Consider the following 22,721-nt stretch of genomic DNA (forward strand, 5'->3'; position numbering starts at 1 on the left):
AGCAGTTCAACTGCTGAGCCACCTAGGTGTCCCCTAGCTGTTTTCTTTAAGTAAGTCCCTTAAGTTACATGTTTGTGCCTCAGTTTCCTCTGTAAAATGGGGATAACAACAAACCCCTAACTCATAGGGTTGTAGCCAGAATTGAATGAGTTCTTGGCACAGTGCCTCCTTCCCTAAAATGGGCCCTCTCCTATGTTTCCCGTTTCAAGGATACCATTGCCATCCACTGAAACACTCAAGCAAGAAGTTGGACATTGTTCTTCATTCTGTCCCATATTCAAATAGTCACTGATTTGGATTCATCTATCATTTAAGCTAATTTTGCAACCCTCAAAATCTTCCACCACCACCACTACTCTCTGGTCCCCGTACCTGCTTCCTCTCTGCTTGCCTGCCCCCTACATCCCTCACTCTGGCCTTGGCTTCATTGTGCAGTCTGTCTCTGGATAGCCCTGAGCCATTTCAATGTATTAGGCACTGTTCCAGGACCCTGGCAAAGTGAAGACAAATGAGACACAGCCCTGGTCGTCACAGAACACAAAGGAATCCTGGGGCAAATGGAAAGGACCCACATTTACCCTGCTGTGTGGGTTGGTCACTTCCCCTCTCTGGAACTCAGTTTCCCCCATCAATAAAGAAGGTTGGGGACCAAATGATCTATGGTCCTTCCAGCAATATTCTAAAATTCTGCTAGACCCAGCTCCTCCAGGACAGAAATCTTGCCTGATTCATCTTTGATCCTTGGCTTGTAGTAAAGGAGTTTTATTTGCTAAATGCTTGCTGAATGAGTGAGTGAGTGAGTGAGTGAACACATATCACTCCCCTGCTCAAAGTCATTCACTGGCTTCTCTTTGCCAACAAGATAAGGGCTTTCCCAGAAAGTATTCAGAGCCCCTGAACATCTGATCTCAACTGGCCTCTATGAATTGAATATCCTCTCACCTGGGGAACTGCCCCCTCCTGGGGCTGGAACCTGAGAGCAAGGGAGCATGGTTTCCTCCATCTGACATTTAATGAGCATCTATTAAGTGCCAGCCCAGTGCTGGTGCTGGGAACAAAACAGCAAACAAAACCAACAGGTCCCTGCCTTTCTTCTGATACTGTTGGAGAAGACACAGATGTAAAAATGGACCACACAGTGTGATCAGTAATATAAAGGGGGAACATGGGGCCCTGTGGGAGCTGGAGGAGCCCCCTAATCCAGCCCTGGGATTAGGGAAGGCTTCCCAGAAGTCACACCTCAGCCCAAATCCAAAGGAACAGTGGGAGGGAGAGGACACCTAGGCAGCCGGGAGGAGGCATCTTCCCACATCTCAACAGGCAGGGGTTCTTGTCTTCTTGCATAGTCCCAAAGATTGGGAGCTTGCTTCTGGGTAAATCAGCCCGTTCTGTGAATGCCTGGGTCTCAGAACGTCCTTCCTTCTGACCCCAAGCCTACCCCCCACTCAACCTCTTAATTAGTAACAATATTAGTGTAACATATTCAAAGTGTATTTATGGAACGCCCACCTTACACCTGACAGGTGCTTTACATGCACTATCTGATTGCTCACAGGGACTACTGTTATCCCCACCGTCCAAATGAGAAAACGGAGGCTCAGAACCAGTGGTTTGCTCATGGCCCCTAAGTGTTGGGCCTCAACCTCAGGTAGTACCTTCAGCATCACTGACCCTGGTGGCCTCCCATTGGATCAGGCTCACCCAAACACCTTCCCCTGGGATCCACGCAGAAGAGGGGCTTGGGCCCCATCCTCAGTCCCCTCAAGCAGGCCGGTCGGCCCAGGCGTCGGCCTCCAGCCCCTCAGAAGCAACTAGGGAAACAATGGCAGGGTCGGTGGGGGAGGCGAGGGCGCGGGTGCCCCCCTGCCTGCCGCCCTTTGTCTTCCCGCCTGCTCCCCTCGTGCGCCCCGGGAGGCTGGGAGGCGCCTCGCGCAGGCTTCCTCCTCCCATTCTTGTGCTAATTGGGTGTCAAGCTGAGATCAGTGAGAAAGAAATCCGCCCCGGCTCGGGTTAAACTGCCGCCAAAGACGAGGGCTGAGCCCAGAATATCATTAGGCTGGGAGGAAGCAGGGCCCCCCTCCCCGGGGGGAGGGGCCGTCCACGCATTCAGGCCCCTTTGAAAGTCACTTGGTCACCCCCTCCCTTGCTGCCACCACTTCAATGGGCCTCTCGGAGGTATTTAACCTTCTTCCCAGGGATTGAAAGTGATACGCCAAGCACCGGCCTGGTCAGCCACTTGCCTGTCCTGAGGGCGGTAGGACCTCCGGGGATGCTCAAGGCAGGCTCCTTCCATTCCAGCCTTCCCCCGGCACTGTTGCAGATAGGAACACTGAGCCTCTGGGAAGGGGGTTTGCATCCCAGCCCTGCCATTCACAGGCTCTGTGGTCCTCCACAAGACTGCTTCCCTGAGCCTCAGATTTCTCATCTGTGGAGTGGGGATGAAAATAGTAGCAGCTTTGCGTTATGGATTTAATGAACCCAAGTGCTTGGGTTCATTCAGCAAAGCACGTTGCAAAGCTGCAAAGCGCCTGGCACATAGGAGGGGCTCCATCCGTGGTGGCCATTAGCAAGTCTAAGGAAGTGGGTCTGACCCAATGCCGGGACCTCCTAGCATAGCTCCTGGTCTCTGGAAGTGTGCAAGTACAAGTGCTCTCAAAGGACTAATTTTTCATCTGGCTTCAGCTCTCCTCCATCCCCAACCTGCACTCCCTGCAGCCTCACTGCTTGCTGTAATCTGTCCCACTCACCCTGTATTTCCAGGCCTTTATATTTTTCTGCTACTCTTGTCCCTCCAATTCTTGGATAACTCTTTGTTGAAAAGCCTCTTCTGACCAGGAAACATGACCACCAGGGCACTGGGTTAGTAGCTGCAGCTAACCACACACTCTCTGCTTCTTTACTCACTAGCTCCCAGTCCCCTGACTCCAGATGGTCGCTCCTGAGATCTGTCTTGCTCACTAAGCACCACCTCTGCCCCCTGCCCCCAGCCCCATGTAGGCCTTTAGAATCAGCTCCATAGATGAACTTGACACAGTACTTTGTAAACTGTGAAACACCATATAAACGTCAGGAATGTCCAATAAACAACAGCTATCGTTAACCTCACAAGCACATATTGAGCATCTACTCCATAATGACTCACACAGCGGTGCTTGAGGATGACCAGAGGCAGATGCTAGAGCTCCCAAGGCCCTTCAGGAGTAGGGGGAACAGTGTGGAAGTGGTCAACTCAGGCCTAGTCTGGGGTCTTGACACCTGAATATATCTTTTTTTTTTTTAATCTTGTAACTGCTACATACTGAGCAGATAGGAGCACCAGACTGCGTGTTTAGAGATCTCCAGGCACAATGCATGTTCACAGCTATCTGAGATCTCCATTTACAGAAGAAACTGAGGCTTAGCCTGGTGAATGGACTTGAATACATCTGTTCAAGCTGGAGCTTTTAACTGCCACGGTATACTGCGTTTTGGTAGTTGTGTTGAACCTCAAGGAAGGATGCCTCTCCGCCCAAGGTGAGGGTGGGGTGGGCACTAGCCCATTGGAAAGCACTCACTCCCTGCGAAGGATTAAAGACGCAAAGCCTTGCTGTCAGTCAGGTCCAGCACCTTAGAAGTCTGACCCTGGGCCCTCAAAGTCCCGCCATGGGGCGCTCTGGCCTGGGTACCTGCCTGGGCCAGATCTCAGCCCCTCCTTCCCACTTTTGTTGGAGGCTGAGCGCTCAGGGCCAAGATGGGATTCTCCAAGCTCTGCATGCCCTCTGCTGGCCACACAGGGACACTGCAGCCGTGACTGTCTCCCTCTGCCTTAAACCCCTTCAGCACCTCTCCAAGGGCTCTACTCTAGCTCTGCCTCCCACTGGCCCCCAAGAGCAGCATCAGACTCCTCTATCTGAATCCAAGTCACTCCCTCAGGGGGCATCCTAAATCTCATTCCGGCCCCCTCCAACTGGACCTTCAGCTGCAGGCCTAGGGTGGGGCCCACAGTTGGCTCCACAGGCATGGGTGGAATGAAAGCTCTTTTGGCTTTGCCTTGGCCTGCTGCACCAGGAGGCAGTGGGGCAGCAGGAAGCAACAGGGGCTCCGGTTTGCATTCTAGCCCCCCCCCCCCCCCCCCATGTGACCTTGGCAAGTGACAGACCCTGGGGAAGCTTACATAGCAAAGATAACTGCCATAGTCTGGGTTGGATCCCTTTCCCAACGGGCTGTGCGTTTCCAGCCTGGGTGTGACTCCAGCGATGGGGCCTAGGAGACAGCTGGCTCTCCACGGGCACTGCTGGTGCTGCAGCCCCGGGAACATCACTGAGCTTTTCTGGACTCTGCCAGAGTTGGTCAGGCAGCCCTGCTCTGGCTCACACAGCCCCAGAACCCTGGTGATATGTACCCCAGGCAAAGGGAACAACACCCTCAAGCATCTGGAGATGGGATCTGCCCCTGGGTCAGGGTTTTCTCCCTCAAAAGCTCTGAAGGGCCCTTTCCTCAAAATGTGTACCTGTATTCTCTGAATCCTCCTGACTCAGATGGGGAGACTGAGTCACTTGCCCTAGCCCACAAACTCAGAAGTGATACAGCTGCTTTGGACTTTCGAGTTCATGCTATTTAAATACCTTGTGAACTCACTGAGGGCATCTTACCTGCTGGATCCCTAAGTCTGAACAAGTAAATGGGCTGGAGGGGCAGGAGGTGGGGCCCGAGCAGGTGGGGTGAGCTCAGGTGGCATGCACACAGGCTAGGCTAGGGGGAGTCAAGGCAGTTTATTGGCCCCTGAGCGATGCCCCCCCCACCCACCCCTTCTCTCATAGCCAGCCCAGGACTGAGATGGAGAAAGTAACATGGACAGACCTACAAGGAGAAAGGTCCCACCCAAGAGGTGGCCAGGCAGCCACCTAGGAAAGGAGGATGGTGGTGGGGCACTCAGTCCAGGCTGCCTGCTGCAGGTCGGGGTCCTCCTCCTATGGTCCTGGAGGTGCAGGCAATCTTGAGTGACACTGGAAAAGCTCTGGGGCCAGTATCCTCATTGCCACCTGACCAATAGCCACTGTAGGCCCTGCCCACTCTGCTGCCTTCCTGAGTCTGGGGGCTTTGGGCCTCGTCCCATTTACAAGCTCCCTACTCTCAGGGGAGTACTTTGCAACGCTCCACCTGCCCCTGCCCTGACCCAAGACATCATCCTGAGGGACCCAGTCTGTCTCAGCCTGGGGCCTGGTGGCCCCACCTGGCCTTGAAGACATAACATGGACTTGAGGCTTTCACAGAAAGCCTCATGAGGGGCAGGAGGCGGCGGCAGTGAGTCACTTGGCAGTTTTGAGGGGGAGGGGGTCAGCACCTCGGGGTGGAGGTGCTGGGCCCTGCTTGCTTTGGTCTAGCATTGCCCATGACCCCTCTGGGGTGGGAGCTGGGGCTCTGGATCCAGCACCCGCTGGCCCTTAGAGGGAGTCAGGGCAAATCACAGCTTCTCCTCGCCCGCCTGGATGCGGGCGTAGGCCTTCTGGTCCAGCGGGATGTAGCGGCCCTTCCGGGCATCCAGGTAAAACAGTGGGTCTCTCACAACTGCCGGGTTAAAACCTTCCTTCCGAAGCTCCATCTTCTGTAGCTTGAAGGTCCCTGAGGGAGAGAGAGGATGAGTCAGAGGGTACAGGGCAGGGGGCCTGAAGTTGGAGGGATGGAGGAGGAGGAGGGCTGGGGAGAGCATGGGAATGGGCACAGAGCAGAGTGGAGCACAGCCCTAGCTTTGCAAAGGCAGCTCCAGCTGTTCTATTACTACTGCTGCTCAGAGCAGCCCTGGCACAACGACGGGAGGGCGTGGTAGCACTACTTGCCTTCTTGCAGCTAGGGAAACTGAGAATCAAAGAAGGGAAAAGATCCACACACCCTGAATGACAGCAGAGGGAGGGCCAGAACCTGGGCTTTCAGTGCTCTGAGAACCTCCAGGCACAGGCTCATCTAATGTGCACACGAATCCCAGAGGCAGGTGCTCCACCATATTCTATGGGTTCTACAGTGCACATGTTTTTGGCTTCTAACATATGTCAAATAGTTTCAACAGCAATGTCTTCTCAGTCATAAGTCACAGAAGTGGGCAGCCCCGGTGGTGCAGCGGTTTAGCACCGCCTGCAGCCCGGGATGTGATCCTGGAGACCTGGGATGGAGTCCCACGTTGGGCTCCCTGCATGGAGCCTGTTTCTCCCTCTGCCTGTGTCTCTGCCTCTCTCTCTCTCTCTCTGAATAAATAAATAAATCTTAAAAAAAAAAAGTCACAGAAGTTACACAAGTCTTGGTCACTGGCATCATCCCACTGGAGAGATGAGAAGACTGGCGTGGGGAGGCACATACCTGTGTCAATGCCACACAGCTAATAAGTGCAGGAGCTGGGATTTGAACCCTGGTATGAGAGATTGCTAGAAATGGCCAGGTTCCTTCCTTACCTGGACACACACTCCACTGCCTTGTGGCTTGGCCATTTCTCTCAACAAGAGCTAGAGTCTTTCTCACCCTCCACCTGAATCTAACTGGCCTTGTGACTTGCTTTGACCAAAAGAACATGGGAGTTCTGAGAGTTGAGGCCTTGGAGGCCCTGCAGCTTCCACTCCAGGAGGGGGGTTGCCTGGCACCAGCGTAGTCTCTGAAGGGTGAGGAGCCACCAGAGTAGAGGGGAAACATCCCAGGAATGCCCCCTGGACTGGCACTATCCAATACGATAGCCACTGGCCATATGGGCCTATATACATGTAATTGAAATGAAGAAAAATGTCAACTTCACTTCCTCAGTCAACTGGTCCCAGTTCAAATGCTCAGTGGTTACGTGGGGCTTGAGGCTGCAGTGTTGGTCAGCATGCACATAGGACATCGTCATCATTGCAGACAGCTCTGCTGGACAGTGCTGCAGAAGCAACCAGTGGGGAGCCAGACAAGCGAGTAAGGACACTCTAGCCCTTCCAGCCCTAGCTGAGTCACAAGTGATGGCAGTTGATCCATCAACAGAAGAATCGCTCAGCTGAACTTAACCCCAATCGCTGACCCACAAGCAAGGGGGAAAAAAAAAGGCTGCCTTAAGGGACGTTTATTCTGGAGCAAAGCCTCTGAAACATGCTGGCTTCCCTGCTTCTCCTACACAGAGAAGTCAGCTGTCACCCAAACCTCAGGAGCTCCCAGCCTCAATCATGAGCCTGGCACCAGTGTCCCCATTAGACCCGCTTCAGGGGCTCCCAGGAGCCTATCACCTGACAGGGGCTAACATGACCAGTACAAGGGAGGTGGCCCAAGGCTGAGCAGTTAGTGAGCCTGACATAGTCCAGGCCCTCCCCAGCCCAGAGTCTTCCCCACTTGGCCTCTCTGCCCCACCTGACACCGCTGCCCACAGCTTGGCTCCAGCTTTGGGGGCCTCCTTTCCTTCCCCTTGTGCCCAAGTGCCCTTCTGGCTTAGGGACCAGCCCGGAATGCCTACCCTGTAAAGCCTACCCTTTCATTCAGGTCTCATCTCAAAGATCACCTCCTCAGGGGAGCCTCCCAGGCACCCCATACCCCCTTTGTTTGCTTTTCTGTCAGTTCAGTTTGTATTCTATTCTTTGCCCTTGGAATGCCTTGCCCTGTGCTGCCTCTCCTACTGCTACAGAGAAACTCCAAGATGGCAAAGGTCCCATCAGAACTTGTCACTTCTATCCCTAAAAGGCCTAGCATGGAGCCTGGCAGGCACACAATAGTTATTCAGTAAACATTTGTACCACTAATGGATATTTGAACCTTCTGTCTCTGACGGCTCGGCCCACTTGCTTGTATATAGAGAGGTGTTTACCAGTGACGCAGCAATGCTGTGGGAGAAGGGCAAGGGACAGCCCCCCAGGATCTCTCCAAAGGAACCAAGAAGGGGCACAGGCCTGGAACCTGTGAGCTGCAGCAAGGGAGAGGACACACCTGTTTGTTTTGTTTTGTTTTAAAGATTTCATTTATTTATTTGAGAGAGAGAGTGTGTGAACATGAGTGTGTGTGGGGGGGAGGATATGGGTAGAAGGAGAGAGAGAAGCAGGCTCCCCGCTGAGCAGGGAGCCCGATGCGGGAGGCTCAATCCCAGGACCCCGGGATCATGACCTGAGCCAAAGGCAGACACTTAACTGAATGAGCCACCCTGGAGCCCCGGGAACATACCTGTTTTGTGCAGCTCAGGAAGGAAGCGCAGGAAGATGGGGCGGGCATACAGGGGCAGCTCCTTCTCTAAGAGCTGTGCAAAGTGCTCCAGGTCACAGCTGCCAGCAGAGTTGGCCACGGCAGCCATTCCAGCCCGGCCTTCAGTTCCTGGGGGTGGCAGCATGGACAGTGAGGTGGCAGTGACCCCTGGCAGTGCCTCCCCATACACACCTGGCACCTCCCAGTGCCCCATAGGTACCTGGCACCTCGACACCATACACTGCCACATCGGTCATGTCCAGCAGGCGGCTGAGTGTGCCCTCCACCTCTGTGGTGGATACATTCTCCCCTTTCCAGCGGAACGTGTCTCCTGTGCGGTCTCGGAAGTACAGGTAGCCCAGCTCATCCATCACCAGTACATCACCTGGGGGGGGCGGGGGGCGGGGGGGCTATCTGAGCAGGGCTTGGGCCAGTCGACCACGTGGGACCCCAGGATCTCTTGACAAAGAGGGCTGGAACTGGAGCAGTCTGGGCAGTATTCTTCAAAGGTGGGAGAGGGCCCCTTCATTCCTCTCCACCCTGCCCATCTCAAAGGGGCTAGTGCCCACCCACCAGTGAGGTAGGCCTGGTCCCCCTTTTGGAAAACGTCCTTGGCGATCTTCTTATTGCTGGCACCCTGGTTAAGATAGCCATCAAAGCGCCGCAGGGGGTCCTGCTGGATGATGCGGCCCACTAGCTGGCCTGGCTCACCTGGGGGCAGAGAAAGAGGGGCACCTTTACCTTGGTGGCCTCCTCTACCAGTTCCCCACCCCAAATTCACCCTGAATCTCGATCTGACTTTTGGTTACAGTGCTTCCCACAGAAATGCTATGGGCTCTGGTGCAGAAGCCCTGAGGGCAGGGAGCTTCTCCTGGTGGGTCTGATAGGCACAAAGGCACTCAGTAATGTCTGGAGAGCAGATGGAGAGATGAATACGAAAAGGTGGCCAAGCTCTGTGTAGACAGCCTGACTAAAGCCAGCACTCATTGGTCCCTTGGCTCTGCTCAGAGGCGTACGTTCTTCAGCATACATGATCCCCAGAGCAACCCCAGGATGCAGTGTTGCCATCAGCCTCACTTGCAGATGAGGGTACTCAGGCACAGAGCTAAGGAGCTGAGCTAGGATTAATCCCAGGGTCCTCCACACAACAGTGACTCAATGGACTGACAGAGGGGATGAGGAATGGAAGGACGGATGGACGAAGATATAAATGACTTGTGGCCCTAAAAGAAGAGCCAAGTGATGGCCACTGGTCAGAAAAGGGCTCCCCACTCAGCCCAGTCCCATCTCCTCCCAGGCCAAACTCTCCTGCTCTGACTCCACTTCCAACCCTGGGACAGACCTGGCTGGCAGGGAAGGCAGACACCATTGGGCCCCCGGATCAGTTCCATGGTGTCCTCGTTGACTCGTACCAGCCGGATGGGGTACACAAAGGACAGGATGCGGCTGTTGAAGCCACAGGCCCCCACCTGCAAAGGCCAAGACTTGGGCCTGGGCTCTCCCGCCACCAGCCTGAGGCTGGACAATGGTGGGGAGCCTCGTGCCCACACTCCCACAACTGCCCTGCCCCAACCAGACAGCAGGGTCTCCAGTGCCCACACTCCTAGCCGGACCTGCCCACCCTCCACAGCCCCGCTGCCCACCTGGCTGTCGAAGTTGCCCACACTGCAGTTACATTCAGTGGCCCCGTAGAACTCAGCCACTTGGGGGATGTGGAAACGGCTAGAAAAGTCGGTCCAGATGGACTGGCGGAGGCCGTTGCCAAGTGCCATGCGCACCCGATGCTGGTGTTCCGCCTCCCGGGGCGGCTGGTTCAGGAGGTAGCGGCACAGCTCGCCGATGTACTGCACAATCTGGGGGTGGACCTGGTGTGAGGGTGGCCCTCGGCTGCTCCCTCCTGTCCTCCCAATCCCGCGGACCTCAGTCTCCCCATCAGAACAACAGGAATGTTGCCCCCAAATGAGTGACGGGCTTCAGCTGCCAGACAGATGTCCCCATGTGGGGCTGGCAGGTCATGAGGGGTTGGGCGGCTCATCCTCTGCCCTTCTCACTTACTGTGCAGTTGTACTTGATACAGTCGTCCCAGAACCGGGAGGCTGAGAACTTCTTCCGGATCACCACTGTCATGCCATGGAGCAGGCACTGCCCTATTCCCACGATGTTCCCTAAAGGTGGAGGGCTGGGCCGTGAAGGTCAGGGAGCCGGGAGATCCCTCCTTCCAGAGCTTCCTCTTGCCCAGCCCACCTCCTCAAAGGCCCTTCCTCAGTCCCTCCTTCCTGTCCTGTTCCTCCAACACTAACTAATCACACCTCTCCCCTCATCAGACACCTCCCCATAGTTCCCTGCTGCCTCCCCAGTGTGGGAACGAGTGCATGCTCCTCAGACTGTCCCTGGGGGTCCTAGAGCTGGCCCTAAGCTCTTGCTCCTGTACCTGTAATGCTGCCATTCAGCTAGAGGGGGACCAAGCTAGCACTCCTGGCTTCTGCACCTCACATCTGCCTGACTTGGGAGCATCTCCTCCAGAAAGCCTTCCTGACCATCACTGGACTCTTCTCTTGAGCTGAGCTCCTACTCCCTACCTGTCTTCATACTCACCATGCCATCTCTTATATTAGGTGAGTTCCCATCCTTCACGCTGCCCTAAACCCACACCTGACTCAAAGCACCTTGAGGGCAGGAACTATAATTATTCCATTTCTGTGTTTCTGTTCCTAAGCAGCAAGGCTGTGCATACCTCTGGAAATGAACTGGCTGGTCATATTAGCCTGGGTGCCCTGTGGGACACAGCTGCACACATTGTGAGGCTGGTGTGGCCATCTTGGTTCAGAGGTCCAGTCAATGGCCACATCTCAGTTTGAACCCACATTTGACTCCCAAATTCATGTGTTTCTACCCACAAGATGCTGCCTGCCAAGAGGGGTGGGGTTCCTGAGGCCCAGGGGCACCAGAGGCTGAGAAAATGGGCCCAGTGTTACCTGCTGAGTGGTAGAGGGGCAGGCAGTCATAGACAATGTCATCGGGCCGCATCCGGAATCCATAGTACACCAGGGCAGCCATGCGGTAATACCTGGGAGGGCACAGAGAGAGTGCTTTGCAGGCCTCTGGGGAGGCAGGAGGACGGGCTCCCGGGCCCTGCCACCCATCCCCAGCACCCACTACCCCCCAACCCCTGGCACTTGCCCCTTACCTGCTATGTACCACGATGGCAGCTTTGGGCAGCCCTGTGGTGCCCGATGTGTAGATATAGAAGAGCTTATCTAGAGAAAACAGACACATAAGTGGCTGTGAGAAAAGACAGCACAGGGCTGGGAAGACACTGGCTGCAGGGAGTAGGGTGCACAGAGAGAGCTTCTCCACTACAGATCATTTCTTTCTTTCTTTTTTTTTTTTTTTTATAAACAGGCCCAACAAGACCTGTCTTAAATTATTTATTTATTTATTTATTTATTTATTTATTTATTTATTTATTTATTTATGATAGTCATACAGAGAGAGAGAGAGAGAGAGAGAGAGAGGCAGAGACACAGGCAGAGGGAGAAGCAGGCTCCATGCACCGGGAGCCCGACGTGGGATTCGATCCCGGGTCTCCAGGATCGCGCCCTGGGCCAAAGGCAGGCGCCAAACCACTGCGCCACCCAGGGATCCCCCCACTACAGATCATTTCTTTACCCCACCCTGATCCTAGATTAGGGACTGTCACCTTTCTTTCTTTCTTTCTTTTCTTTCTTTCTCTTTCTTTCTTTTTTTTTTTTTTTAAAGATTTTATTTATTTATTCATGAGAACACACAGAGAGAGAGGCAGAGACACAGGCAGAGGGAAAAGCAGGCTCCATGCAGGGAGAGCCCGACGTCTGGAGCCTGGGTCTCCAGGATCATACCCTGGGCTGAAGACGGCGCTAAACCACTGAGCCACCTGGGCTGCCCTGTCACGTTAGTTTCTATAGAGACTCGGGCCCACCAGGCTGGAGTAGAGTCCTAGGTCAGGAACATCATGTAAAACTGCATGCCATGCATCAACCATCTCATGCCCCCTGGATACCTGCTTATGCCAGCCCTTGGCTGGGCACCATGAAGACACCAGGCTGACCCAGCCAGAGACCCTGCCCTCAGGTAGCTTACAAAAGCACCCAGGAGGGGCGCCTAGGTAGCTCAGTAGATTAAGTGTGCCTTCAGCTCAGGTCATGATCCCAGGGTCCTGGGATTGAGCCCCACATTGGGCTCCCCACTCAGTGGGAAGCCTGTTTCTCCCTCTCCCTGTACCTGCTGCTTCCCCTACTTATGCTCTCTCACTCTTTGCCAAATAAAATCTTAAAAAAAAAAAAGTACCCAGGAGACAAAATTCACATATGACAGAGATAAAATGACCATGATGCCAACAAAGACTGGTTCCTGAGCATTTCCTGTCACACCCGAGCTTTCCACTGTCTCATTTTCAATCCTCAAAGCCACTCCATAAAATCGGTTCCGTTACCACCCTCATTGTTACGACTATGGGAACCGAGGTTCAGAGAGAGGACAGGTCAGGTGCTCAGGGTCACAAGGGAAGCAGTGGGCTGAGGCATGAACTCAGTGCCAGCTCTGAGCCTCTGGGTGGTATAGCAAACTGGAGGCTCCCCAGAACAGAGTGGAGCGGAGGAGAGGCTGCAGGGTTGGAAGGCTGCCTGGAGGAAGGGATGGGGAGGCAGGGCAGCCTAGTGCAGAGAGAGGATTGCAGGCTGACAGAGGCTGGTACCGAATAGGTGCAGAGTTAATATTTAGAGGGTCTAGCCCCTGGCCCAACCCCAGCTGAAATTCAGACCCAGTGGTTTCCTAGGATCCATGTGACCCTGTACATGATGGATGGCAATGAAGGCTAAAGAATCAGGTTTTCTGGACTCCTGAGTTGCTGGCACCATGTCTTGCATCTTCATATACATCAGCTATACATCAGCCTTCAGAGTGACCCCATGGTCACTACACTCATCTTCCCAGTTGGAAAAAGGGAGGTGACAGGACTCACTCCAGTTCACACACCAAGTCTGCAGAAGAACCCATGCCTCTGGCTCTGGGGCCAGCGTTCTGTCCTGGGCCCATCTGAGAACCCCTCTGTGGGGTGGGAGGCCCACCTGTGAAGCCCTTGTCAGGACGACTGGGCAGGTGCTTGGGGGCATCTTCCAGGATGGGGTCCAGGTGCTCCGTGCTGGTGGGCAGGGTGCTGGGATCCCAGGGGCCAGAGCAGAAGAGGCTGAGCGAGGGGTCCAGGCTGGCTTGGATTTCAAAGATGGCTGCAGGGGAGACAGGGCCAATTAGCAGACAGACCAGGAACCTCATGTCCCCAGGACCTCTGCTTGTGTCAGAGCTGGCATGTTGTCAAGGGGAGACCAGCTGTGTGTAGGGAAGAAGATGACTGAAGCACCTCAGCTCCCTAGTTGCTGGCTAAGTACACGGCAGATTCCTTGCGTGTACTCTCCTGCTCACACAGCCCAGGGGGTAGGTACCAACAGAGACAGGCTCCAAGAATGGGAAGGCCTGCTCACAGCTAGAATGTGCTGGAGCTGGGACTCCAAGCTGGCTCTCTCACATGCCAAGGTCTGCGCCCTTCCACACTGTACCATGCACATCTGTGGAGTACCAGAGGTCAGCAGCCCCCAGCTTCTTCAGGTCCCCCCATGCACTATAGCTGTCTGGATGCTCACCTATGCTGGGCATAGGCCAGTCCTAGACCCCTCGGCTCTACTTCAGCCTCCCTCTGGATCTGTCCAACCCTCTCCCCTCTCCCTTCGGGATCCTTCCTCTTCCCTTCTCCATATGTCAGTAAACTTCCCTGGCCATCATCCCAGGATGAAATCCTGCTTTGGTGTGACCTTAAGTGAGCTCCTCACACCACTCTGAATGTCAGTCTCCTCATCTGTAAAGCCAAGATGGCCATCCCTACCTCACCTGGCTTTATGAAGATTAGGGCTGCTTTTGTAAGGCACCAAGCTCTGTACTCAGTCAGTGCTCAATGTGGCAGCTAATAAAACATAAGCTCTGCAGGAGAGCAGAGGATACATTTTTTTTTTTAAAGATTATTTATTCATGAGAGATACAGAGAGAGAGAGAGAGAGAGAGAGAGAGAGAGAGGCAGAGACACAGGCAGAGGGAGAAGCAGGCTCCATGCAAGGAGAGCCCGACGTCTGGAGCCTGGGTCTCCAGGATCATACCCTGGGCTGAAGGTGGCACTAAACCGCTGAGCCACCCGGGCTGCCCAGAGGATACATTCTTGTTCTCATTCTATAGATGAAGCAAATGAGGCCTAATTAGTCACAAGAATCGCTACCACTGCATCTGTGGGCTCACCTAGCATCAGGCACTGTTAGTACTTCTGGTGAAGTATCATCTTGAAAACAATATGTGGTAGGACTACAGTGAGGAAACTGAGTCACAGACATTTCTAGTCTTAGTCAGTATCTCCAGCTTACAAGCAACAAAGCCCAGGCCATCTGATACCAGGGTTCATGCCCTTAACCCCTGAGCCACACACAGTTTCCCCCAGGCCTAGAGGGGGGGCTGTGGTCTGTGCAAGACCCTGTGGGACCTCTTGCTTGACCCCACAGCCCTGGGACTCACCTGGGGCCATCTCACTGCCAAAGATGAGGACCCGGGCCTGGGAGGTAGTCAAGCAGTGGCACAGGGCGTCCCGTCGGAGGTTAGTGTTGATGAGGGCCGCCTCCACGCCCAGCTTGGCCATGCCCAGCCACAGGCCCACAAACTCATTGCGGTTCTCCATGAAGAGGGCAGCTACATCACCCGAGGCCAGGCCCCGAGCCTGCAGAAAGTTGGCCACGCTGCTTGAGTAATCATCCAGCTGGCGGAAGGTCCAGTGGGTGTCTGTGCCCTCAAAGATCAAGGCTGTCTTGTCTGGGTGGCGCTGTACCGTAGAAGCAAACAAAATAGGCACTGTCCGCTGCTCCCGCAGGTACCGCCGGACCTTTGCCTTGACCTTCAGGAGTACCATGCCGCCACTACATGGAAACAAGAAAGGGAGCTGTGACTGCTGGGGTTGGGAGTGGGTGGTCCCAATACCCTGGTCCGGGTTGCCATCCCACAGGCCTGAGACTCCCGAGCCTGATCACTTGTAACACTGCCCTTTCCCAGCACCTGGGCGCCAGGCACCATGCCAGGCACCGACCCACTGATGCTGCACTAACTCCAGGGACTTGGACAATAACTCCCTCCTCAGTACACGGGAGGAAAGGAGGCTCTGCAGGACCATAGCTCACCCGGAGTTCACAAGCTGAGATTAGGTCCCTGGTCCTCTCTGGCATCAGGGTTCAACACCCAGGACTCAAGAAGCTCTGCTTTGAGTCCGCTGCTCTGTCAGAGCTTTCATGACTCTCAGGCCCAAGTCAAAAGTCTCAATTCATTTGAGATCCCCCACAGCCCTGTACTGCACCTCTTCGGACCCCTACCACAGTAAATAAGGGATAAGTTTGAGATTTGTTCAATCTCCCTCCCTGTGAACCTATTGAGGGCAGGGCTCCATCTGTTTACCACCTGGTCCCTGGGGCCCCACTTAGTCCTGGGCCCAGAGCTTCACTAAATGCAGAACCATTTGGCAATATCTCCCTCTCCTGCCCTGCCCCTGCCCCATCTGACCTTTGAAAGTTCCTAGCTCCCTGAGTTCTATGCCTATTCAGATGTTGTGCCCTCTGGTTGGAATACCCTGCTCCCATCACCTGGAGGCGCCTCTTGAATACAGCTTTTTGTCCTCCAGGAGGCCTTCTCTGATTCCCCAAGGCCCTGGCCTGAAGCCATCTCTCCCTGCTCCACACTCCCACAGCTTTCTGCTACCACCCTTCCTGCAGTGGCCACTCAGAACCTCCTTTTACAATCAATTCAGATGACAAGTGCTGAGCTGCCTGTTTTGAGTGTGGGTCACTGTGCTGAACCGTGGGACACCACCTGTAAGCAAGACTGCCAGGGGCTCTGCCCGCAAGGTTTTGTTAGTTTAGGGATTTACTGTATCTCCTTCCTATCTCCCTGACCAGTCTAAGCTGGGCCCAAGACTAGGCCTGCCTTGTTCCTCCCTGAGCTCCAGAGTCAGCCTGACGCCTGGCTCAGGGTAGGTAGCAGCAGGTGTTTCTGGTACAGAAGAGCCCTGTGAACCATAACTGACTTTCTTTGGGGAGTAAGTTCCCCAGATACCTGATTCAGGGCCCTGCTCTGAACTCTGTGCCCTTTCAGACTTATGGACAGGGTCCTTCCCACAGGGTTCCTCTTCATTCTCTTATAAGCCATAGCATGGCCTCAAGACCCTTTGCAGATGTCTTCTTCACACACCTGGTGTTCAGTATACATTCTGGGCCCCTAAATCTGCCCTAAGCTCAACAGCACCAAGTTAGGCAGATCCCCTAGGACAACACTTTCACCTTGGAGGTGGAGATACCAGGTACCACTGCCAGGGGAAGGGGGTAGAGCAGAGGCTGCTCCTCTGGGGACCAGGGGGCCCTCTGCTCACAAAACTTTGGTCTGGAGAGATTTTGGGAAGTAGGAGACCCTAGGATGGGCTAGACCAGATACTCACAAGATATCACGCCTTATGGTCTTGACGAAGATGCGGACAAAACGCCAGCCTCCAGACCCCAGGTAGAGAAACAGCAGGGAGAACCCCACCTGGGTCCAAGGCAGTTTCAGCACCAGTTTGGAGAACAGCAGCACCCCCACCAGAGACGCCCCGAGCAGCATTGTGGTCTGTGGGCACAGTATAGTCAGTGGAGCCAAATGTCTATGTCCCTTACCTCCTAGCCCAGGCAGCCACTATGATCCCAGGGGTCAACCTGTAGTGAGGCTTAGCCATGCTGAGTAGGTAGCTGAGGATGGGGTCCCTTTCCAGGGCTGTTTTGAAGGGAAAGGCTAGAGGGGAGGAACTTGAGATGAGGAGTTCCATGGCTAAGAGACAGAGGCCGGGTTCTAGCCCCTTAGTCCCATCTCCTCCTCAAACTACCCCCATCACCTTGGGTAAATTCCTTTCCTACTTTAGGCTTTAGTCTCCCCCTCTGTGTTAGAGGTATAGTGAGAATTGCTCTCGGAAGCACTTCCAGCCCAAACAGGATGGTCCACTTTCCTGATATCCAGGATCTCTAAGCAATATGGCTTGGAGGGGGATATTAACTTAAGTGTCTCTGGTTTGACTCCTCATCCAAAGACCCAAGGAGGTTCTCTGGATGACTAGGCCAAGCCACAACACCCAAAAGGGCAGCTTCCTGGTAAGGGGCCTGGCTCAGTCCCAGCCCACAAACCCGGATAGTGCCATGTCTCTGCTGGCCCACAGAGGGCGACAGAGCAAACAGGTTAGAGCTTGGAGGTGCCTGAGAGGTGACCGCCTAGAGGGGAAAGGTGATTAAGGGAGCAGGAGGGCCCCCCGAAAAAACACAGTTGGCAAGCCATTGAGATGACTCTGTGGGGACTGGCCTATAGGGGAAGGGGAATGGCTTGACTAGACGGAGATTAGGAAGGACTCTTAGTCTCTACTCCTGGCGTCTTAGGTACTTGCTCAAGAGGCAGCAGATGGGACTGTTTTCTTTCAGGGTTCTATTCCTGGGGAGGAGGTGAAGGTCATGGCTATAATGGAGCCTGACAGTCTCCAAGCCAGGATGGAGACATGGTCTGGACCACAGGGAGCTCTTACAGACCATCTCCTCCCTTCTCCACATGAAAAGCAAAAACAAGGAGGGGGACAAAATCAGCGCTCCCATATCCAATGCCGAGATCTCTAAGGTCCTCAGACCTCTGGGCTCCCAGAGCCTGCCAGGACAGAGAACAGGAACCCGTCCCGGAAGGCTGGGGGATGGGACGAGAAGGGAAGGGGATGCCGACAGCCCTCGGGCCCCCGTCCCAGGTCACTGCGAACCGCCTTCGCTTCTGAGCAGCCAGGGCAGCAGAGCGCCCGGCCAGGACTTAGAGCAGCAGGGCGCGCCCCTCACCCCAGCCCGCCCCACCACCTCCCCAGGACTCAGCCGGGCACATTCCCTGCCCGGGACCCACTGGCCTGGCCTATGCTCACCCGGTGTTGGCCCCGCCGCGCGGCGCCCCGTCCAGATGCGGCCTGGCTGCGGCAGCGTAGTGGGGAGCGCGGGGGGCATCGGCCGCCCCTGGGCGCGCAGAGCCAGGTCTCAGCAGAGCTTCGCCGGCTCTGCGCCCTGCATGGCCCGGCCGCCCGGCCAGCCCCGCCCGCAGCCCGGCCCCGCCCGCCCGCGGCGCTCCTCCCCCGCCCGCCTTCTGCAACCCAAACCGGCTGCGCGAGGCCACAGCACCGCCTCCCGCGCCTTCCCCGCGGCGGAAGAGCCGCAGAGACCTCGGCACCGCGCAGCCCCAACGCGCCCGACGCCTGCCGGCCCAGCCCGCCCTGCGCGCGCGAGGGCCTCGGGCGGCGCCCCGCGTGGCACGCTGGGAGCTGTAGTCCGCGCCGCGCAGCCCCGCCCCACCGCGGAGACCCCGGGGTGGGAAGGAGACCCGCGGGCTGGGGTTGGGCCCAGAGCCGGCAGTCCCCTGGCTTTCGCACGTGGTGGGGAGCACCCCCGCCCGCAGCGTGGGCGGAGAATCCGGAGAACGCGAGCGGAGATGGGCAGAGTTCCAAAAAGGCTAACGCTACACCTAGAAGAACGCTAAAAGGGTGGTGTAGACACAGAGGTGAACTGGGAGTTACAAGTAGCTGGCTCTGTGGCGCAATGGATAGCGCATTGGACTTCTAGCCGATCGGGGTGTGGTGATTCAAAGGTTGTGGGTTCGAGTCCCACCAGAGTCGAATTTTGATAGCTCCTCCCTCACTTTCATGGGGATATTTTACAGCCTCCAGTACCTTCACATGGTTCAGAAAATTTGCAGACTTGAGGCTGGCACTGTGCATCTGGGACGGCAGTAAACGTGATGTCAGGTTCCTGCCCAGGAATCCTTTCTTATCCCTGGTATCTTGTAAGCACTGTGGCACACCTAGTGGTACAAAGGGCATGGAGCTGAAGATCTGTACCTAACTGGCCTCTGATCGCTCTGACCTTGCAGCAAATCAACTAACTTCTAAGCCTACGACTGTATTTGTCTTGCTACCTGCCAAGTCCTTGGCCATTGGCCAGCTCCCCAGCGTTGTGTGGCTCTGGGCCTCTGAAAACTTGGTTCCTTGATAATTAAACACGTTGGACATCCACAATTGCCACTTATCTTTTTTTTTTTTTTTTTTTTTTAGATTTTATTTATTTATTTGAGAGAATGTGAGCGGGGGAGGAACAAAGGGAAAGGGGCCAGCAGACACTCTGTGCTCAGTGTGGACCCTAAGGTGGAGTTCCATCTCACAAACCTGAGATCATGACCTGAGTGGAAATCAAGAGGCACAACTGACTGAGCCACCCAGGAGCCCCACCACTTATCCTTAAATACATCCCTAATTCCTTAGTCCAGTGGGAAGTCCTTAAAGGGGAGGGGAGGGGCAGTTTTCAGGGTCTAGTCCTTGGGATTAAAAATGAAATTTTCATCTGAGAAGTACTTGGCAGAGTATAAAGTGCATCCTTTTGGAGAACCTAGGTAAGTTAAAGCTCTACCTCCCCCATGGCTATTATATTCAGGAGGCAGTGTAGGGCAGTAGTGATGGGCATGGGCATTGGCATCCAACACATATGGATCACCTTCTCAGCTGGAAGTTCAAAGTCTTCACTTTTTCTTATATATAAAAATGAGAACATACTATAAGATTGAGTTAGCATTTGACATATTTATTATTGTAGTTTATAAGGTCACTGACCACAAAGCACATGCAAAATCTAGACATGAAGATTCTTCCTGATTATGTCCACAGGGCTTATCTTGATAAATGTGTGTTGAATGAATGACAGGGAGAGTGAATTGGAGGCTCTGACTTGATCCACACCAGGATCCATCAATATAAACATGATCATTTCCACATCATCTGCTGAGGTTATATGTAATGTGGACAAAGGAGAGTTTAGAAGATGGTGCTTGTGGCCAGCTCCACAACTCTTCCTCCGCCCAGCCTGGTCACAACCATGAAGCCAGGGCGGCACTCCACCTAGACCTGGGCCTGGCCTGAGGGGGAGATGGGAGGGGACATAGCGGTAACAAGATTGTCCTTAAATTGCTTACAGTCTAGTTGGACACAGAGAGACTAGTGGAGATTAGATCATTAAATGGGTTGCCCCCCAAGTGCTCTCCATATGTGTAGTGGATATGCACTACACATTATTATGACTTGGCTTCTTTGCTTTTCAGTCAAGGACATCTGGGTTATACTCCTAGCCCCACCTGAGGCACTGGGCAAATCACTTCTTATGGCCTTGGTGTCCTCATTTTTTTTTTTTTAAGATTTTATTTTAAAGCAATCTCTATACCAAATGTGGGGTTCAAACTCAACCCCAGGATCAAGAGCCCCATGCCCTACAGACTGAGCCAGCCAGGTGCCCCTTCCCATGTCCTTATTATAGTATGGGAATACAGTCATCATGGTCCCTGCCTCCTAGGGCTGGGTACAGATTCAACGAGATGATGTGGGTCAAGCTCTCAGCACAGGGTGGCACATCAAAGGCCCTCAGCTCCTGTAACCGTTCAACTCCAAGAGGGCAGGGATATAGCTGTCTCTATCACTGTGGAATCCCCAGCGTTTAGCCAACACTCAGAGGTATTTGTGAAATAACTGGAGACTAGTGGGCCTGTGCATCAGGATTCATGGACAGGGGAGGGCCATGTGGTGGGAAATGGGATGGGAAAGGCCTTTGTGTGATAAGCTGAGGAATTTATCCTGGGGGCAGGAGGAGCCCCTGGGGGTTCCTAAGGGCAGGAGCTGGGTGCTATCGTTTGTGGGACAGGCTGAGCTTAGGCTGACCTCATACTGGGTTCCTTTCTACTGACATTACCCCTGTCTGCCCTGCATTAGGGAATTAACATCAGCTCTTAAACCTCCAGACTTTGCCAGATAAGAGACCAACATTTGGACTCACTTGAAGGCACTAAAGATCCCCAGGGAAAAAAAAAAAAAAGATCCCCAGGGGACTGAAGTGGTTTGGCCCCTGGCACTCAGCGTACACTTATCCCATAGATACTTGGTTGCATTGGCATTAGGACCTCTGAACTATAAAAGTCCTCTCACTCTGGGTGTGTGTAAAATAAATACCTCTGGCTTCATTGTGTACATGGTGACTTCAGAGGCCTCAAAGGGCCTTCCTGGCAAATGACAGCTTCTACTTCTTCTTTTTTTTTTTTTTTTTTTAACAGCTTCTACTTCTAATGCTTACTTTGTGTAAAACCACTACACGTGCATAACGTCCCTGCTGTAGGATAGGTAGGTACTCTCCCCATTTTACAGCCTTCCCAGAGGCTCAAAGGGGTGACAGTACTGCAAGGGTAGAGTGCTGGTCAGTGGCAGGTCCAGGTCTCTCTGTCCTCAGACCCTGTAACTCCAAATGTTGCTCTGAAGCCAGCTACATATGGCTTTTATCAGGCCTAGGGAAAGGGAGCTTTCTCTGAGCTACCAGGAGAGGATTCAAGACCCGTGCATCACAGAACAAGCTCCACCACAGCCCAGCTATGTGACTTGAGGATGCTCCCCAATCTTGATACCCTCATGAAGTGAGGTTGTCGTGGGGTTCTCTGCTTTGGCCTTAGCATCCGTTCTTTCAACTAAGGGAGCAGCAAGCCTCTACTATGTGCCAAGCACCATTCCCATGAGTGAGGGAAAAGAAGAGGTACTTGCTCTTCTGGGGCTGACACAGACCTCATAAATAAATGAACAAATAATTTAATTTCAGAGTGATAAATTCCAGAAAGAAAATAAGGTGACATGGTGCAGCAAGGGGGAGGGCACTTCTTCAAGTGGGTGGCCAGGAAAGGCTTCTCCAAGGAGATGCCTTCACATTTGAGCACAAATGTGAGTGACAAGTAGTTGACCACGTGATGACCTGGGGACAGAATGCTATTCCTAAAGACATGAAGAAGGACAACATAGTTTATTGAGATGAAGAATGGAAGTTTCTAGGTAGAAGTGGGCAAAGCCTTATGGGCTGTGTTAAGAACTAAGGAAGTGGTAGCTATTACCAGTCTAACTTTTTTTCCAATCATGACTTGGTGGCAAAAATGCCACCCCAAGGGCTGGAGACCAGATTCCATTCCCAGCTAATCTTGATCCCCAATGCCCATCTCTCCAATGCTGTAAAGGCTCAGGGTTATTCAGGCACAAAGTGGCTGAGGCAGGTGAACTCTCTAACTGGACAGAGACCTTTTCCCCTCAAACTTGGCACTGTTGACTTTTACTGACATGGGGGACATGGGGGTAGGTGTTCCTAGACTCTGGAAAGCTGTGGAAACCTGACAGATCTGGAAAGGTGGTCCATATTGCAAAGATGAATTAGGTCTGGAAAGCTCACCCCAACCCCCTCCTCTTTCTGCAGAAATTCAAAGAGCTCAGGACAAGGCTTCCTTTCCTTCCCAAGGCCCTGGTTCTGAGGTAGGCCTCCAGCCTCCCACCTCCATTCCTGAGGGCCCTGGACTGGGATGTCGTTGGCACAAGGAAGACAGAGGCACTGGTGTGGCAGTGGGGCAGGTTT

The 22,721-nt window shown here is 54.0% G+C and overlaps 1 protein-coding gene and 1 non-coding gene across 2 annotated transcripts; one reads left to right on the plus strand and one right to left on the minus strand.

Moving 5' to 3' along the window:
* Positions 1–4,732: 4,732 nt before the first annotated feature.
* SLC27A4 (solute carrier family 27 member 4) lies at positions 4,733–18,493 on the minus strand. The gene is made up of 13 exons (XM_026009421.2): positions 18,182–18,493; positions 16,703–16,869; positions 14,746–15,140; positions 13,263–13,421; positions 11,345–11,414; positions 11,133–11,224; positions 10,213–10,322; positions 9,801–10,010; positions 9,500–9,626; positions 8,731–8,868; positions 8,378–8,542; positions 8,140–8,286; positions 4,733–5,601 (listed from the first exon to the last, which is right to left on the minus strand). Exons 2-13 carry the CDS (start codon positions 16,861–16,863, stop codon positions 5,444–5,446), a joined length of 1,932 nt encoding a protein of 643 aa, XP_025865206.1. The 5' UTR covers positions 16,864–16,869; positions 18,182–18,493; the 3' UTR covers positions 4,733–5,443.
* Positions 18,494–18,831: 338 nt separating this feature from the next.
* TRNAR-UCU (transfer RNA arginine (anticodon UCU)) lies at positions 18,832–18,922 on the plus strand. Its single transcript is given in 2 exon segments — positions 18,832–18,868; positions 18,887–18,922. It is a non-coding gene; the product is annotated as a tRNA-Arg (tRNA).
* Positions 18,923–22,721: the final 3,799 nt, after the last annotated feature.

Source organism: Vulpes vulpes, chromosome 2 (genome assembly GCF_048418805.1).
Source record: "Vulpes vulpes isolate BD-2025 chromosome 2, VulVul3, whole genome shotgun sequence".
In the NCBI taxonomy this organism is placed as follows: Eukaryota; Metazoa; Chordata; class Mammalia; order Carnivora; family Canidae; genus Vulpes; species Vulpes vulpes.